Below are 17,523 nucleotides of genomic sequence, written 5' to 3' on the forward strand. Positions count from 1 at the left end.
ACACTGTTGGTGGGAATGGAAAGTAGTACAGCCACTATGGAGAACCATTTGGAGATTCCTTAAAAAACTGGAAATAGAACTGCCATACGTCGCAGCAATCCCACCGCTGGGCATATACACTGAGGAAACCAGAACTGAAAGAGACACGTGTAACCCAATGTTCATCGCAGCACTGTTTATAATAGCCAGCACATGGAAGCAACCTAGATGTCCATCAGCAGATGAATGGATAAGAAAGCTGTGGTACATATACACAATGGAGTGTTAGCCATTAAAAAGAATACACTTGAATCTGTTCTAATGAGGTGGATGAAACTGGAGCTGATTATACAGAGTGAAATAAGCCAGAAAGAAAAACACCAATACAGTATACTAATACATATATATGGAATTTAGAAAGATGGTAAAGATAACCCTGTATGTGAGACAGCAAAAGAGACACAGATGTATAGAACAGTCTTTTGGACTCTGTGGGAGAGGAAGAGGGTGGGATGATTTGGGAGAATGGCATTGAAACATGTATAATATCATAGGTGAAACGAATTGCCAGTCCAGGTTTGATGCATGATACAGGATACTTGGGGCTGGTGCACTGCGATAACCCAGAGGGATGGTATAGGGAGGGAGGTGGGAGGAGGGTTGAGGATGGGGAACACGTGTACACCCGTGGTGGATTCATGTCAAAATATGGCAAAACCAATACAATATTGTAAAGTAATTAGCCTCCAGTTAAAATAAATTTTAAAAAAATAAAATAAGTTGGTACAAGGCAGTATATGAGCCCCATGGTAATCACAAACCAAACACCTACAATAGATAAATAAACACTAATAACAAAAAAAGTAATACAAACATTCCACTGAAGAAAGTCATCACACCACAGGAAAAATAGCAAACAGAAGAAAAAAAGGAACAGCAAACTACAAAACAACCAGAAAACAAGTAACAAAAAGGCAGTAAGAGAACCTGCCTATCAATAATGGCGTTAAATGTGATTGGAAAAAATACATCAGAAAAGTAGACTGACTGATGGGATTAAAAATCCAAGATCCATCTATATGAACCTACATGAGACTCACTTCAGAGCTAATGACACAAACAGCCTGAAAGTGAGGGGATAGAAAGAGATATTTCATGCAAATGGGAAAAAAAAGAAAGCTAGAGTAGCAGTACTCATATAGATAAACTAGACTTTAAAACAAAGCTATTTAACAAAAGACAAAGACAGGCATTATTTTATAATAAAGGGATCAATACAAGAAGAAGATATTATACTGATTGACATACATGGACCCAATACAGGAGCACCTAAATATATCAGGCAACTATTAAAAGACATAAGGGAGAAACTGACAATACTACAGTAATAGTCGGAGATATTAACACGCCACTTACCTCAAAGGATAGTTCATTCAGACAAAATTATTAAGACAACAGTGGTCTTAAATGGTTTAATATACCAGGTGGGCTTAATAGATAGCTATAGCACACTCAAAAATCCCTGCAGATGGTGACTGCAGCCATGAAATTAAAAGATGCTTACTCCTTGGAAGAAAAGCTATGACAAACCTAGATAGCATATTAAAAATTGAGACATTCCTTTGCCAACAAAGGTCCATACAGTCAAAGCCATGGTTTTTCCAGCAGTCATGTGTGGATGTGAGAATTGGACCATAAAGAAGGTTGAGTGCCGAAGCATTGATGCTTTTGAACTGTGGTGTTGGAGAAGACTCTTGAGAGTCCCTTGGACTGTAAGGAGATCAAACCATTGGAAGGACTGATGCTAAAGCTGAAGTGCCAATACTTTGGCCACTTAATGCAAAAAGCCAACTCATTAGAAAAGACCCTGATGCTGAGAAAGATTGAAGGCAGAAGGAGAAGGGAACAACAGAGGATGAGATGGTTGGATGGCATCACCAACTCAATGGACATGAGTTTGAGCAAGTTCCAGGAGATGGTGATGAACAGGGAGGCCTGGCGTGCTGCAGTCCGTGAGGTTGCAAAGAGTCGGGACTGAGTGACTGAACAATAGCACACTCCAATCAAAACACCAGCAAAATACACATTCTTTTGATGTACATGTAAAACCTTCTCCAGGATAGTTCACATTCTAGGCCAAAATACAAGTGTCAACAGATTTTAACAGGAGAGAAGTTATATCAACTATCTTCCAATCACAACTGTATGAAACTTGAAATCAATTACAAAAAGAAAAATGGGAAAATCACATATACATGGAGAGTAAACAGTGTGCTACAGAAAACCAATGGGCTGATGAAGAAATCAGAAAGTATCTTGAGACAAATAAAAATGGAAACAATGCTTCTGAATTTATGATATGCAGCAGAGCAGTTGTATGTAACTTCCCTGTAGCTCAAATGGTAAAGAACCTGCCTGCAATGCAGGAGTCCAGGATTTGATCCCTGGTTTGGGAAGTTCCTCTGGAGAAAGGAATAGCAATCCACTCCAGTATTCTTGCTTGGAGAATCCCATGGACAGAGAAGCCTGGCGGGCCACAGTCCATGGGGTTGCAAAGAGTTGGACATGACTGAGTGACTAACACACAGAGTTCTATGGGGAGCTAACATCAATACAGGCCTTCCTTAGGAAACAAGTAAAATCTCAAATAAACAACCTAACCTGTTTTGGGCTCCAAAATCACTGCAGATGGTGATTGCAGCCATGAAATTAAAAGACGCTTACTCCTTGAAAAGAGTTATGACCAACCTAGATAGCATATTGAAAAGCAGAGACATTACTTTGCCAACAAAGGTCCATCTAGTCAAGGCTATGGTTTTTCCAGTAGTCATGTATAGATGTGAGAGTTGGACTGTGAAGAAAGCTGAGCACCAAAGAATTGATGCTTTTCAACTGTGGTGTTGGATAAGACTCTTGAGAGTCCCTTGGACTGCAAGGAGATCCAACCAATCCATTCTCAAGATCAGTCCTGGGTGTTCTTTGAAATGAATGACGCCAAAGCTCAAACTCCAATACTTTGGCCACCTCATGCAAAGAGTTGACTCATTGGGAAAGACTCTGATGCTGGGAGGGATTGGAGGCAGGAGGAGAAGGGGACAACAGAGGATGAGATGGCTGGATGACATCACCGACTCGATGGATGTGAGTCTGAGTGAACTCCGAGAGTTGGTGATGGACAGGGAGGCCTGGCATGCTGCAATTCATGGGGTCGCAAAGAGACCAGTGAAATAGCCAATTTTTTGAAAAGATAAAATTGATAAACTGTTAGCTAGACTCATCAAGAAGAAAAGGGACAGGACACAAAAAAGAAATGAAAGAGGAGAAATAACAATCAATACCACAGAGATAACAAAAAAAAAAAAAAAAAGAATTCTGTGAATAGTTGTATGCCAACAAATTAGACAACATAGAAAAAATATGCAAATGTTGAAAAACATACAACCTGCTAACACTGTATCAAGAGAAAACAGACAGTTTGAACAGATTGATTACTAGTACTGAAATTGGATTTGTAATTTTAAAAAATCTACTAGCAAACAACAGTCCAGGACCAGATGACTTCACAGGGAAATTCCACCAAACATATAAATAAGAGCTAATTCCTTTCGTCCTCAGTCTCCCAAACTCATTCTCCAAGGCCACCATTACCTTGATACTAAACTAGACTGAGACACTAAAAAAGAGAAAAGAAAATTACAGGCCAATATCCTTGATGAATATACATGCAAAAATCCTTAACAAAATATTAGGAAACTGAATTAAACAGTACAAAGAAAAGATCTTACATTGTGATCAAGTGGGATTTATTCCAGGGATGCAGTTCAGTTCAGTTCAGTTCAGTCGCTCAGTCGTGTCCGACTCCTTACGACCCCATGAATTGCAGTATGCCAGACCTCCCTGTCCATCACCAACTCCTGGAGTTCACTCAAACTCACATCCATCGAGTCAGTGATGCCATCCAGCCATCTCATCCTTGGTCATCCCCTTCTCCTCCTGCCCCCAATCCCTCCCAGCATCAGAGTCTTTTCCAATGAGTCAACTCTTCGCATGAGGTGGCCAAAGTACTGGAGTTTCAGCTTTAGCATCATTCCTTCCAAAGAAATCCCAAGGCTGATCTCCTTCAGAATGGACTAGTTGGATCTCTTGCAGTCCAAGGACTCTCAAGAGTCTTCTCCAACACCACAGTTCAAAAGCATCAGTTCTTCAGCGCTCAGCTTTCTTCACAGTCCAACTCTCACATCCATACATGACCACTGGAAAAACCATAGCCATTTACACATTTACACAATACTATTCCACATCTTGCCTATTGTAAATAGTGCTTAATTGAACGTGAAAGTGCTAGTATCTCTTCTAGATCCTGATTTCAGTTCTTTGATAAATATACAGAAGTGGGATTGTTGAATTTTTAAGTACTATCTATAGTTGGGGATATTGAAGAGTATGAGTGATCTAAATTAATTTTGTGAGGGCATGAACTCTCTCCTTGACATAGAAAAAACGTATATTTGAGGAGATAACTATCTGTAGTTGTTGGGGATATTAAAGAGTATGAGTGGTCTAAATTAATTTTGTGAGGGCATGAACATAGAGAAAACGTATATTTGAGGAGATAATCATTACTGTTGAGTACTGATATCAGTATAGGATCACTGACTCAATGGGCATAAATTTAAGCAAACTCCAGGAGACAGAGGAGGATAAAGAACCCTGGTGTGCTGCAGTCCATGGGGTTGCAAAGAAGTGGACTTGACTCAGCAATTAAACAACAAATAAAATCTGCCATCTTGCAAAATTTTTACCACAGTTGTTCAGGAAATTGCTGATATATACATATATATATATGTGTATCAAACATTTTAATATACTGACAGATCCTTCTTAATAAGAGATAATTTATTCTTTCTGAAATAGCGACCAAGAAATAGTCCCCTGATACACTAAACCTATGTCCTCCCTATCACTTTTATTACTCAGTTGTAAATAACTGAGTTATTTAGTACTTAATATACTTAGTGACCAGACTAACTACCTTATGTTCAGTATTGCCTCAGCTCATCTTCAGGCTCCATTTGGAAACTGCTTTCAGTCCTTAAGTTGATACTATAGAAATAAACTCAGGGGGGATAAATAGTTGGCCAACTGCCACATATTTATTTAGTCAAAATAAGTGGATTTTATTGAGTACAATAATACAGAATGTTTTAAAAGTCTTTCTTTGGCTAAGGTATTTTATTTACTCCATTTCATGTAGAATGTTGACAGTGTTTGCCTAAAATTGTTTTTGAGTTTATTGTCATTCTTTTCCATATTGAATTAAACAAGTATTAATATTAAAGCTAGATGTGACCTTAAGGACCACTTTTGATATTCATTAGAAAGGTAAATTAAAATTTATTTTCCTATAGAATTGGGTCTTTACATTTTTTAAAACAATGTTTGAGCATCACTGTATTTAGAAAGAAGCTGATATATCCCCTGTGTTAATAGCCTTAGAGCACCTATTTGGATATACAAAAAAGGAAATAAAAGGGCTTCTCAGGTGGCACAATGATAAAGAATCCACCTTCCAATGCAGGAGACACAAAAGACACGTGTTTGATCCCTGAATTGGGAAGATCCCCTGCAGAAGGAAATGGCAACTCACTCCAGTATTCTTGCCTCAGGAAGTCCATGGACAGAGAAGTCTGATGGGTTACAGTCCATGGGGTCACAATAAGTCAGGCGCGACTGAGCATACACAAGGAAATGGAGATAGTTAGTTCATACTCTCTTAAACCATAACTATTCTCATATTCTATTTCCTGAAAGAAATATGGAAGTAATGATGAATTCTGTGTAGGTCAAAAAGATGCGGAGAAAAAAGTTCCAATTATTAATTCATTACTAAAAGGATTACCATCAGACACTCATGGAATATAATATGTTCTCTACCCCAAAATGTATTTAATAGAACATCTCCATCTTGGAATGGAGTGAAATCTAGAATTCATACTTTTAAATTTCTATTGGAATAATCTAATACTATTAAAAATTAAAGTGAAAAATCTGAAGAAACACACTGTGACCCTAAGGCTCTCCATCTTAATATAAATGGAAATGCTAGTTTTAAATATTTTTAAGCTAGTACTTCTAGCTTTATGGACATAAATGTTCATGAGATTTGTCCCCCAAGTCCATAAAAAAAATGAGTCCCATCAGAAAGCCTTGTAGGTAAGGAGATTTAGAAGAGTAAGGTTTAAGATTTAGGTCATACCTGAATGGTCTAGTGGTTTTCCCTACTTTCTTCAATTTAAGTCTGAATTTGGCAATAAGTAGTTCATGATCTGAGCCACAGTCAGCTCCCAGTCTTGTTTTTGCTAACTGTATAGAGCTTCTCCATCTTTGGCTGCAAAGACTATAGTCAATCTGATACAGGTATTAACCATCTGGTTATGTCCATGTGTAGAGTTGTCTCTTGTGTTGTTGGAAGAAATTGTTTGCTATGACCAGTGTGTTCTCTTGGCAAAATTCTCTTAGCCTCTGCCCTGCTTCATTTTGTACTCCAAAACCAAATTTGCCTGTTACTCCAGGTATCTCTTGACTTCCTACCTTTGCATTCCAGTCCTAATAAAAAGGACATCGTTTTGGGGTGTTAGTTCTAGAAGTTTTTGTAGATCTTCATAAAAACTTTCAACTTCAGCTTCTTCAGCATTACTGGTTGAGACATAGACTTGGATTACTGTGATACTGAATGGTTTGCCATGGAAACGAACTGAGATCATTCTGTCATATTGGAGGTTGCATCCAAATACTGCATTTTGGACTCTCTTGTTGACTATGTGGCTACTCCATTTCTTCTAAGGGATTTGACCTAAATCCAATTCCTTACGATTATACAGTGTAAGTGACAAATAGAATCAAGGGATTAGATGTGATAGACTTCGTGAAGAACTATGGACAAAGGTTCATGGCATTGTACAGGAGGCAGTGATCAAGACTATCCCCAAGAAAAAGAAATGCAAAAGACAAAACGGTTGTCTGAGGAGGCCTTATAAATAACTGAGAAAAGAAGAGAAACTAAAGGCAAAGGAGAAAAGGAAAGCTATACCCATTTGAATGCAGAGTTCCAAAGAATAGCAAGGAGAGATAAGAAAGCCTTCCTCAGTAATCAATGCAAAGAAATAGAGGAAAACAATAGAATGGGAAAGACTAGAGATATCTTCAAGAAAATTAGAGATACCAAGGGAACATTTCATGTAAAGATGGGAACAATAAAGGACAGAAATTGTATGGACCTAATAGAAGCAGAAGATATTAAGAAGAGTGACAAGAATATACAGAAGAACTATACAAAAAAGATCTTCATGACCCAGATAACCATGATGGTGTGATCATGCATCTAGAGCCAGACATCCTAGAATGAGAAGTCAAGTGGGCCTTAGGAAGCATCACTATGAACAAAGTTAGTGGAGGTGATGGAATTCCAGTTGAGCTATTTCAAATCCTAAGAGATGATGCTGTGAAAGTGCTGCACTCAACATGCCAGCAAATTTGGAAAACTCAGCAGTGGCCATAGGATTGGAAAAAAGTCAATCTTCATTCCAATCCCAAAGAAAGGCAATGCCAAAGAATGTTCAAAGTACCACACAATTGCACTAATCTCACATACTAACAAAGTAATGCTCAAAATTCTCCAAGCCAGGCTTCAACAGTATGTGAACCATGAACTTCCAGATGTTCAAGCTGGATTTAGAAAAGGCAAGGGAATCAGAGATCAAATTGTCAACATCAATTGGATCATCGAAAAAGCAAGAGAGTTCCAGAAAAACATCTACATCTACTTCTGCTTTATTGACTATGTCAAAGCCTTTGACTGTGTGGATCACAACAAACTGTGAAAAATTCTTAAAGTCATGGGAATGCCAGACCACCTTACCTGCCTCCTGAGAAATCTGTATGCAGGTCAAGAAGCAACAGTTAGAACTGGACATGGAACAACACACTGGTTCAAAATTGGGAAAGGAGTACGTCAAGGCTGCATGTTGTCTCTGTGCTTATTTAACGTATATGCAGCGTACATCATACAAAATGCTGGGCTGGATGAATCACAAGCTGGAATCAAAATTGCCGGGAGAAATATCAATAACCTCAGATATGCAGATGATACCACCCTTATGGCAGAAAGTGAAGAACTAAAGAGCCTCTTGATAAAAGTTAAAGAGGAGAGTGAAAAAGTTGGCGTAAAGCTCAACATTCAGAAAACTAAGATCATGGCAACTGGTTCAGTCACTTCATGGCAAATAGATGGGGAAACAGTGGAAACAGTGAGAGACTTTATTTTGAGGGGCTCCAAAATCACTGCAGATGGTGACTATAGCCATGAAATTAAAAGACGTTTGCTCTTTGGAAGAAAAGCTATGACCAACCTAGACAGCCTGTTATAAATCAGAGACATTACTTCAACAAAAGTCCATCTAGTCAAAGCTATGGATTTTCTAGTAGTCATGTATGGATGTGAGAATTGGACTCTAAAGAAAGCTGAGCGCAAAAGAATTGATGCTTTTGAACTGTGGTGTTGAAGAAGAGTCTTGAGAGTCCCTTGGACAGCAAGGAGATGCAACCAGTCTAACCTAAAGGAAACCAGTCCTGAATATTCATTGGAAGGACTGATGCTGAAGCTGAAACCCCAATACTTTGGCCCCCTCATGCAAAGAACTGACTCAATGGAAAAGACCCTGATGCTGGGAAGGATTGAAGGTGGGAGGAGAAGGGGATGATAGAGGATGAAATGGTTGGGTGGCATCACCGACTTGATGAGCATGAGTTTGAGTAAGCTCTGGTAGTTGGTGATAGACAGAGAAGCCTGGCTTGCTGTAGTCCATGGGGTTGCAGAGTTAAACAGGACTGAGCAACTAAACTGAACTGAAGGTTTAAGATAATAAAGCTGAAGAAAACTTCATGGAGACACAGTCCCCTCCAGGTGCTTTTTAAGAATGGCCATGTCCGCAGGACTTTTTATAGATACATAATGGTTATGAGCATAAGAAAGCTCAAGAGTCAACCCTGCTCAGGTTCAGATTCTAGCTCTGCTAGTTAATCTGTTGGACTTTTAGCAAATTACTTAGTCTCCCTGTGACAACATTTTCTTGTCTATAAAACTGTTTGAGGATTAAACTAATATGTGTAACATGTTAACAATTACTGGTAAAGTTATTGAGTTACAGTTACTGGTAAAATTACTGGTAATACTTATTGAGAACTGATAAGTTCTCAATAAGTATTGACCGTTAGAATGAAAGTGTTTTCACTTTTAGATAGCTCCTTGTTTTTTTGTATTAATATAAGGAAGTAGACAGTCTTGACAGTTTATTGATCTAGGGAAGGCATTATTGGAATGACTTTTTTCCAGATGAATAGATATACAAGTTCCCACATGGTATCTGATGTTTCTAATATAAGAGAGGCCTGCATTAAAAAAAAAAAACTCAATATGTATAAAGGCAGATACAAAAACACACTGTTCCTCCCAAAAGATTCATAGTTTCAATTTTATATTACCTTAAATAGCTGCCATCAAGAAGTAAGATTTTTAAGAGAAAAAGTAAGATTTTACTTTAAAAAAATCTAATGATTTATAGCAATAGGATGGAAAATATTGAAATAAAGAATGAAGTCATTATGCCACAAGGCACTTTTCTATTATATTTACACTGTTTGCCTTATAGGAAATATAGATTAGGCTTTGAATCTAGATTATCATTCATGTAAAGGCTCCTAAAAAATCCTGTTTCATTTTATAAATTCTACTGAAGAATTTTAGCTTTAAATATTCCATGAGGAGTTTTAGGAATATGAAGTATCTTTGATTTTCATTTTAGCTTTTAGTGTTTCTGTAAATGGTTCTGAATGATAGAAAGTACTGAGGTTTCCTAGGGCATTCTCTTTATCCTTAACCAGTGCCTTCTAACTGTTTAAGTCTCAGGTCCATTATAAGCATTAAATCTGTAAAGTAGGTCAAGAGAATGATGGTTTCAATACCAGGGTCGTAAGGAGGATTAGATAAAAATTCAAAAAGCAGTTTCATTGCCAGCTTAAAAGTAGATCACTTTCTGGGTATCCAGAGATAAATATCAATTATATCAACTCTACTTTAAATATTACTTCCTGGCCTCTTTTTTTCCAGTTTAGTTTAAGGTCTATTTTTAGGCTATAGTTTTTTTCAGTTTTAGCCACAATATAAGGGAGGTGGTAAGAAAAAAAATTTTTTTAAGGAAATTTAAAATAATCTTTGCTTGTAAAGACTAGAAAGTCATACAGCTACTCAGTTGGAAATGCATTATAAATTTCTCTAATTCCTGGTTATATCTTTAGTGTATACAAGGTGGAAATTTTATAAATATTTTGATAAATTATGTTTAATCTCTACCCAGACATTTATATATTTTTGGAAATAAACAAGTTATAAGTAATAAATGAATTAACTTTTTATAACAGCAATAAGTTTAAAATTGGATTTTTAATCCAAATGCAATGCTCAACTTATAGAAAATAAAATTGCCAGTTTATGGCTATTTGCTACCATAAATGCAAGCATCAGGACCAATATGTCATATGTTTCAAAGGCCTTTTTAGGCTAAGGTAACCAAACATGTTACAATTCACTGAAGGTAAAAACAATGAATTAGACCTTCTTTGCCTATGGTTAGTAAAACTGTCTTCTTATCACGTGTATGGAAGTTCTCATAAAATTTAAGAAACAAAATAACAAGAAATCCTATCTGGTTTTTCTCTTTCTAGATATAACAATAACTTTAAGATAAAAAATAAAATAAAATTAAGTGACATGTGGACAGCAAGCTGTGTGGATGAAGTGGGAGAAGGCAACACCAATGCCATGAAATCCTTTGTCTTGGGCTGGCCCACAGTGAACTTTGTGGCCACTTTCAGGTGAGAACCATAGCTTGTCTTATATTATTCACATGAGTTTGCTACTGTGAAATACAGACAGCTATGTAATTTCTAGAATGGAGAGGAAAAAAAGATAATTCAGTTTTGTTCCCATAATTTTTTAAAGAAAAATATTTTATTCTGATTGATCTATTCTATTTTATAGAGAAGTTCATTTGTATTCTAAAGCCAATAATTCATGTTTTGGCACACCCTCAATAAAGACACCTGTATGCTTCATGTTTCTCCCAAAGAGTGTTTTATTAAAAGATGTGAAAGGTAATGGTAAATATTGAGAACTCTTGAAAGCATTTACCTTGGTTTGAGCTGTGACTTTTTAAAGGGGCTACTTAAACACCTCTAACACCATGGAAGAGGATGAGTAATCAGAGTTCTAGGACCTCCCTCTCCAGTATTCCCTTCCCTCATGCTTAGGCACTGTTTTATATATTGAGTTTTCAAGTTAGCTTTTTAAACCACTGAAACAGATGTTTTACTGAAACAAATTCTATAAAACACTCCAATTAAGCTTGAATAACCAATTTATACTCCCAGATTTTCTTTAAAAATAGTTTATAATTATAGAAATAAATTTAATGTAATGAAATAATGTGGTTCCTAACTGCACATCATGTTCTAACTTGGTATCTACAGAGGTGTGACAATCAAAACCAGATTTATGAATTCAAGGAATGAAAGTCAGTTTCCTAAGACTTATTCCTTGGCTGGGATGGAGTTGGAGAATGCATGAAGAGAGAATCTTTGTGCTTTTATCTGAACAGGCTAAATTGACACTTTTGTGTTTAGAGTGAGCATACAAAAACTCAGACTTACGATATTGAACAATGGCATGTTCAGTATTTGTTTTACACCTAAAAGAGCTGGTTTTTATTTCAAGTACACATTTTTCTTTCTTCTTCCTCATTACCATCCAATTCCTCAGGCATCATTTTAAAACCAAATAACTATTTTTTTGAAACTGTTAATCTTCTAATAAAGGAAAGGCATGCCATTAAATTCTATTATGCACTATTGACCTACCACAGGATTTTAAGAATTTATTTAGAAGAAACATACATTTGTATCATTCTCCTTGTGTCTTCTTTTCCATGACAAGCTTCTCTAAATATTGTCGTTTCATATTGTTTAATCTCCCTGGTGTTTACAGCTGAAAGGAAGGGATTTCAAGTGAAGGGTGAGACTACATTATGTCTTTTCTTTAAATGAGGAGTTTCCATAAAACTTTTTTAAGGAGAAGGGAAAATATTGAATAATTTATAAAATAGTTCCTCAAAAAGTATAGTACTTTAACTGAATGACTAAGTTAGCATTCCTAGTGATGTCGTGTGGACATCATCTATGCTTTGTTAGTGTATTGAGGAGCTTCTGTGGTATTTGTCTCCAATACCCATAGCCCCAGTCTAATCACAAGAAAAATGTCAGATAAGCCCAAAGTGAGGAATGTTCTATAGAGTTACCTGACCAGTAAGCCTCAAAATTGTCACAATCAAAAAAAAATCAAAAAACAAAACATGAAAAGGCACAGTAAAGGTCACTAAGGAGACATGATATCTGAATCTGCTACGTGGTATACTACAATAGAAAATAGGGAAAGGACATTAATGGAAACACTGGTGAAATCTGAAGTCAGTAGTGTAGTTAATGGTAATGCACCAATATTGGTTTCCTAGGTTGATGGATGTGCCATGATAATGTGAGAGGATAACATTAGAAGAAACAAAAACTGGGTGAGAGGTATATAGGGATTCTCTGTACTATCTTTGCAACTTTCCTGAAAATCTAAACCTGTCTTGAAATTCAAATATTACTCTTTAAAAAAAATAGTAGTGTGGAAGAGTTCAGACTCTGGTATGGCAGAGTGAGGTCTTAACAGACTGACCACTCTACAGATAACAACTGTAAACTCTGAACAAAATATAAGCAACAACCTCCTGAAGGTTCTGGAAAGTGAACAAAATGTTGGCAAAATTTTAGGGAAGAATTGAAACTTGAAACAAGGCATCAGCACTGCATGAGTTTCCTGCTTTTAAGGCATTAGCCTTAGGGCAGGCTGCAGTCAAATCATGGTGCAGGGCATCTAAACCGACAAAAACTCAGGCATTCTGGGCTGAAACACTGAAGTACAGAGTTTGGGTCAGCCACAGCCGCAAGAACTTGAGGGAGGAAATCTCAGAAAGAAGAGTAACAGAAAAAGGAAGCTCCACATTTTCTGTTTTGACTCTGCCCAGCTGAATGCTGAACCACATATGCATGGAATTCAAGCTAAGGCTGAAAGACTTGTACTGAGTTGCTGCTGAACACAGGAGAGGTAGGATTTTCAGCTTGAATCGAATAAAATGAGTTGTCTGTTAAAACAACATTATTTTGCAAATATAACAAAACTCAGAGTCTCCAGAATAAGATATTTATAATGTCTAGAGTATTATCTGAAGTTTTTTAATCTATGAAGTATCTAGAAAGGAAAAAGGTAATAAATAGAAGCCAATCATGAGATGATCTATTGGTTGGAATTGCTATAAAAGAACTTACAAGCAACTCTTACAACTGTGCTCAGTAGGTAAAAGAAAAAGCCAATTGAAATGAGTGAAAAGATAGGAAATCTTAGCAGAGAAATAGAAAATATTTTTCAAAAGCCGAGTGAAAATTCTAGAACTAAAAATTATAATATCTTAAATTTTTAAAAATTCTCTCTGTGGCTTTAGTTGCAAAATGGAAATGAAAGAGAAATAACTCAGTGAATTTGAAAGTATATCAACAGAGATTATCTAATCTGAGGAAGAGAGGAAAAAAGATATTTAATCAAAAATGCATCAGAGACTTGGAGGAAAGCCAAAATATATAATATACATGTAATGGGAATTCTGGAAAGGAGAGAGAAGGAATGCGGCAGAACAAATATTTTAGAAATAATGATTTGAAAATCTCCCAAATTTGGTGAAAGACATGTATGTACAGATTCAGTGAGCTCTGTGAACCGTGAATGGGAGTAATATGAATAAAGCTTCACCTATTTATTTGTAGACAAACTGCTATAAACCAAATATAAGAGAAAATCATGAAAGCAGCCAGAAAAAAAACAACACATTACATACAGTAGAACAACAGTTTGCATCACTGTGGTTTTCTCATCAGAAATTATGGCTGTTTCAGAGATCAATGGAATAGCATCTTTAAGAGTATTTAAAGACTCAAGATTGATCAAAGTGGCACAGTAGGAGGATGTGGAACTTACCTTCGCCCATGTAGATTATTCCACATCTACGTGTGGAATGATTCTCGCTGAAAACTGGCAAAAAGACTCCTGTACAGCCAAGGCTGTAAGAAAGATCCACACGTAATCAGGAGGAAAAGAAAAGTGATCAGGCTGGGAGCTTGCCACCAAGAGTATCCTCAGAGAAAAAGGGAGATTCCACGGGCAGAGACCTGCCCTGGGGAGTGAGCAGTTCAAACCACAGATTGGGCATCCCACTCCTGGCATCCTACACAGGGGAGACCAGCCCTCTTGGCTGGTTGGGGAACTGCTGGAACTAACAAGAATGCTGTGGGAAACCTGGACTCTGCTTGCATGCATGTACACACTCACTCACACACAAAGACACACATACACACTCATAAGCTGGCTTGCTTCTGAGGCAGAGTGGAGAAGGCTGATAGAGGACTGCTCTAGGGGCTGCTCGTTTTCCCTAACCACCTCAGTGGTGCATGATTTGGGCCTGTTGGAGAAATGCTCAAGCCCTGCTTCCCCCAGTTGCAACTCCCTACTGGACCAAGAGCTGCTATGACTAGGAACAGAACTTGGTTCTGACCAAAGGTGACTTGGTCGTGAGGTGATGTTTAGGTGGGGTAGCAGTGGCCACTGTTGGTGCTTACTTGAGTACATCAGATGCAGACCAGAACTCTGATGACACCTGATTCATTACAGCTCATGCCACAATATATGGAGAGTTCACACAGACCCCAACTGTCCTGCAGTACAGGACATCAGGGTGGAGGCAGCAGAGGAGGGAGGGCAAAGGGGACTCAGACCCACAGCTGCCTATGAGCAGAGTAAGGGAAAGAATTGCAGGTTCTTGCACAGTCAGCAGATCAGAGACAGCTCAGATGTCTGTCTGAGGCTGACATGAACCAAGAACCCACATGAGCCCCCCTTGCATCAGCACAGCCCCACTCTGGAACAAAGGTTCCAGTACTTAGAGAAGTGAAAGCACACGCTTAACAGGAACAGAGCCAGCTCAGGCCTGAATCTCAGGGCTTCTGCTGTAGCAATTTGAGATCCATTGAGGAGAGAGGAAGTCCTGCCTCCCAAGTAGCTTCAGCTCTAACCTGTCCATTTCCAGCCACATCCACTACCAAGGCTATTGCTGCTGGCACACACTGAGGAAACGTCTGACTTTCATCTACATCAAATCCAGCTCTGCCACCAATGGCACTGGGCATACACAGTCTGTATAGGGATGCTCCCACCTAAGTACACCATTTCAAGAATGTAATAGGTAAGTGTTTCATCGAAATACACAGAGGCTGAAAATGTTAAGCATAATGAAAAAGGCAGAGGAACTGGTTTCAGTTGAAGAAGTAAGAGAAAACCTGAGAGAAATATGTAATGAAATAAACTTTATCAGACAAAGAATTCAAAGCATTTATAGTAAAAATATTAACTTGATTAGGGAAAAATAGATGAACACAGTGAAAAATTTTAACAAGAAACTAGAAAATAAAAGAGGACCCAGTTAGAAATGAAGAATTCAATAACTAAAATTAAAAAATACACTAGAAAGGATAGCATACTGTGTGATCTGGAAAACAGAATAATAAATACCTGATCAGAGCAGAAAAAATGTTTAAATGAAAAGAGTTTAAGAGAGCTCTGGAATAACATTAATTAAGCTTACCAACATTAATATTATAGGTAACCCAAAAGGAGAAGAGAGGGAGAAATCGAAACTCTGTATTTCATGAAATTACGGTGGAAAACTTCCCAAACTTGCAGAGAGTAACAAATACCCAGGTACAGGAAGCAAGGAGGATCCTAAATAGGACAGAAGGCAGTGACATGATGTATTCAAAGTGCTAAAGGGGAATAACTTGCAACCTGTGATACTTAGCAAGATTAGCATTTGGAGTCAAAGAAGAGATACTTAGCAAGATTAACATTTGGAGTCAAAGAAGAGATAAAAGACTTCTCAGAAGGCAAAAACTGAAAGAGTTCATCCATAGTAAACCTACCCTAAAATAATTAAAGAATTTTCTCTAAGTGGAAAATAAATAAGAATCTATAGGAAAGGGAAAATCCCACTAAGAAAAGTACATAGTAGGGACTGAATTTCCTTCTCCAGGGGATCTTCCCGACCCAGGGATCAAACCCAGGTCTCCCACATTGCAGGCAGACGCTTTAACCTCTGATCCACCAGGGAAGCCCCTTAAGTGAGCTAGTATGAAAATAAAAAGGCAAACAGTTGTAAAAGTAGCTATTATAACTACAAATAAATACTTAAGGGATAACATGAAAATGTAAAATATGACATCAAAAGCAGAAAATGTCAGAGAGGGGGATAAAAAATATAAATCTTTCAGAATGTGTTTCAACTTAAATGACTACAGCTTAAAACAAGTAGATGTAGTTGTAGGTCAACATATATGAACCCCATGATAACCACAAATCAAAAACCTATAACTGGTACTTAAAAAGTAGAAAGAAAGGAGCACAAGCATGCTACTAAAGATAATCATAAAACCACAAGGGAAGAAACAGAAAAAGAAGAAATGACAAGAGAAGAACTACAAAAACAACCAGAAAAGAATAATAAAATGGCAATGAATACACACCTTTCAGTAATTACCTTAAATGTCACTGGACTAAATGTGCCAATCAACAGACATAGGATGGCTAATTGGATTAAAAAAAAAAAAAACACCAATATGCTGCCTAAAAGAGACTCACTTCAGAACTAAAGACACACAGGCTGAAAGTGACAACATGGAAAAGATATTTCGTATTTCATATGAATGGAAAAGACAAGAAAGCTGGAGTAGTAATACTTATAACAGACAAAATTGATTTTTTTAAAAGCTATAGCAATAGACCAGAAAAGAGCATTATTTTATAAAACAAGGACCAATACAAGTAGAGCATACTATACTCATTAACATATATGCTGTCAGTACTGGAGCACCTGAACATGTAAAGCAAATATTAAAAGACATAAATGGAGAAACTGACAATAATATTATTAATACAGTAATAGTAAGGGATGTTAATACCCCACTTACATCAACAGACAGATCATCCAGACAGAAAATTATTAAAGCAACAATGACCTTAAATGGCACACTAAACCACGTGGACTTTTTAGATAGCTGCAGCACACTCCAACCAAAACCAGCAGAATATACATTCTTTTCAAGTGTACATGGAACATTCTCCAGGATATATCACATACTAGGCCAGAAAACAAGTGTAAACAAATTTAATTGGATAAAAATTATAGCAAGCATCTTTTCCAATAATGACTGGAAAATAATTACAGCATGTTACAGCCGGAAAAACATGACAAGCACAAATACTTGGCAACTAAACAACATGCTACCGAAAAT

General features: G+C 37.2%; 1 protein-coding gene across 3 annotated transcripts in view; it reads left to right on the plus strand.

The window, feature by feature from the left end:
- The window catches only part of ARHGAP20 (Rho GTPase activating protein 20), a 205,789-nt gene that overhangs the window by 132,369 nt on the left and 55,897 nt on the right, over positions 1 to 17,523 (plus strand). For 2 of the 3 annotated variants that reach the window (XM_018059812.1, XM_018059811.1), the window contains exon 4: positions 10,759 to 10,908. In XM_018059812.1, the coding sequence (XP_017915301.1) occupies positions 10,759 to 10,908 (150 nt within the window). Of the gene's footprint in view, positions 1 to 10,758; positions 10,909 to 17,523 lie in introns of those variants that run through there. The other variant, XM_013969522.2, reaches the window with a different exon arrangement.

This window comes from Capra hircus, chromosome 15 (assembly GCF_001704415.2).
Source record: "Capra hircus breed San Clemente chromosome 15, ASM170441v1, whole genome shotgun sequence".
NCBI lineage: Eukaryota > Metazoa > Chordata > Mammalia > Artiodactyla > Bovidae > Capra > Capra hircus.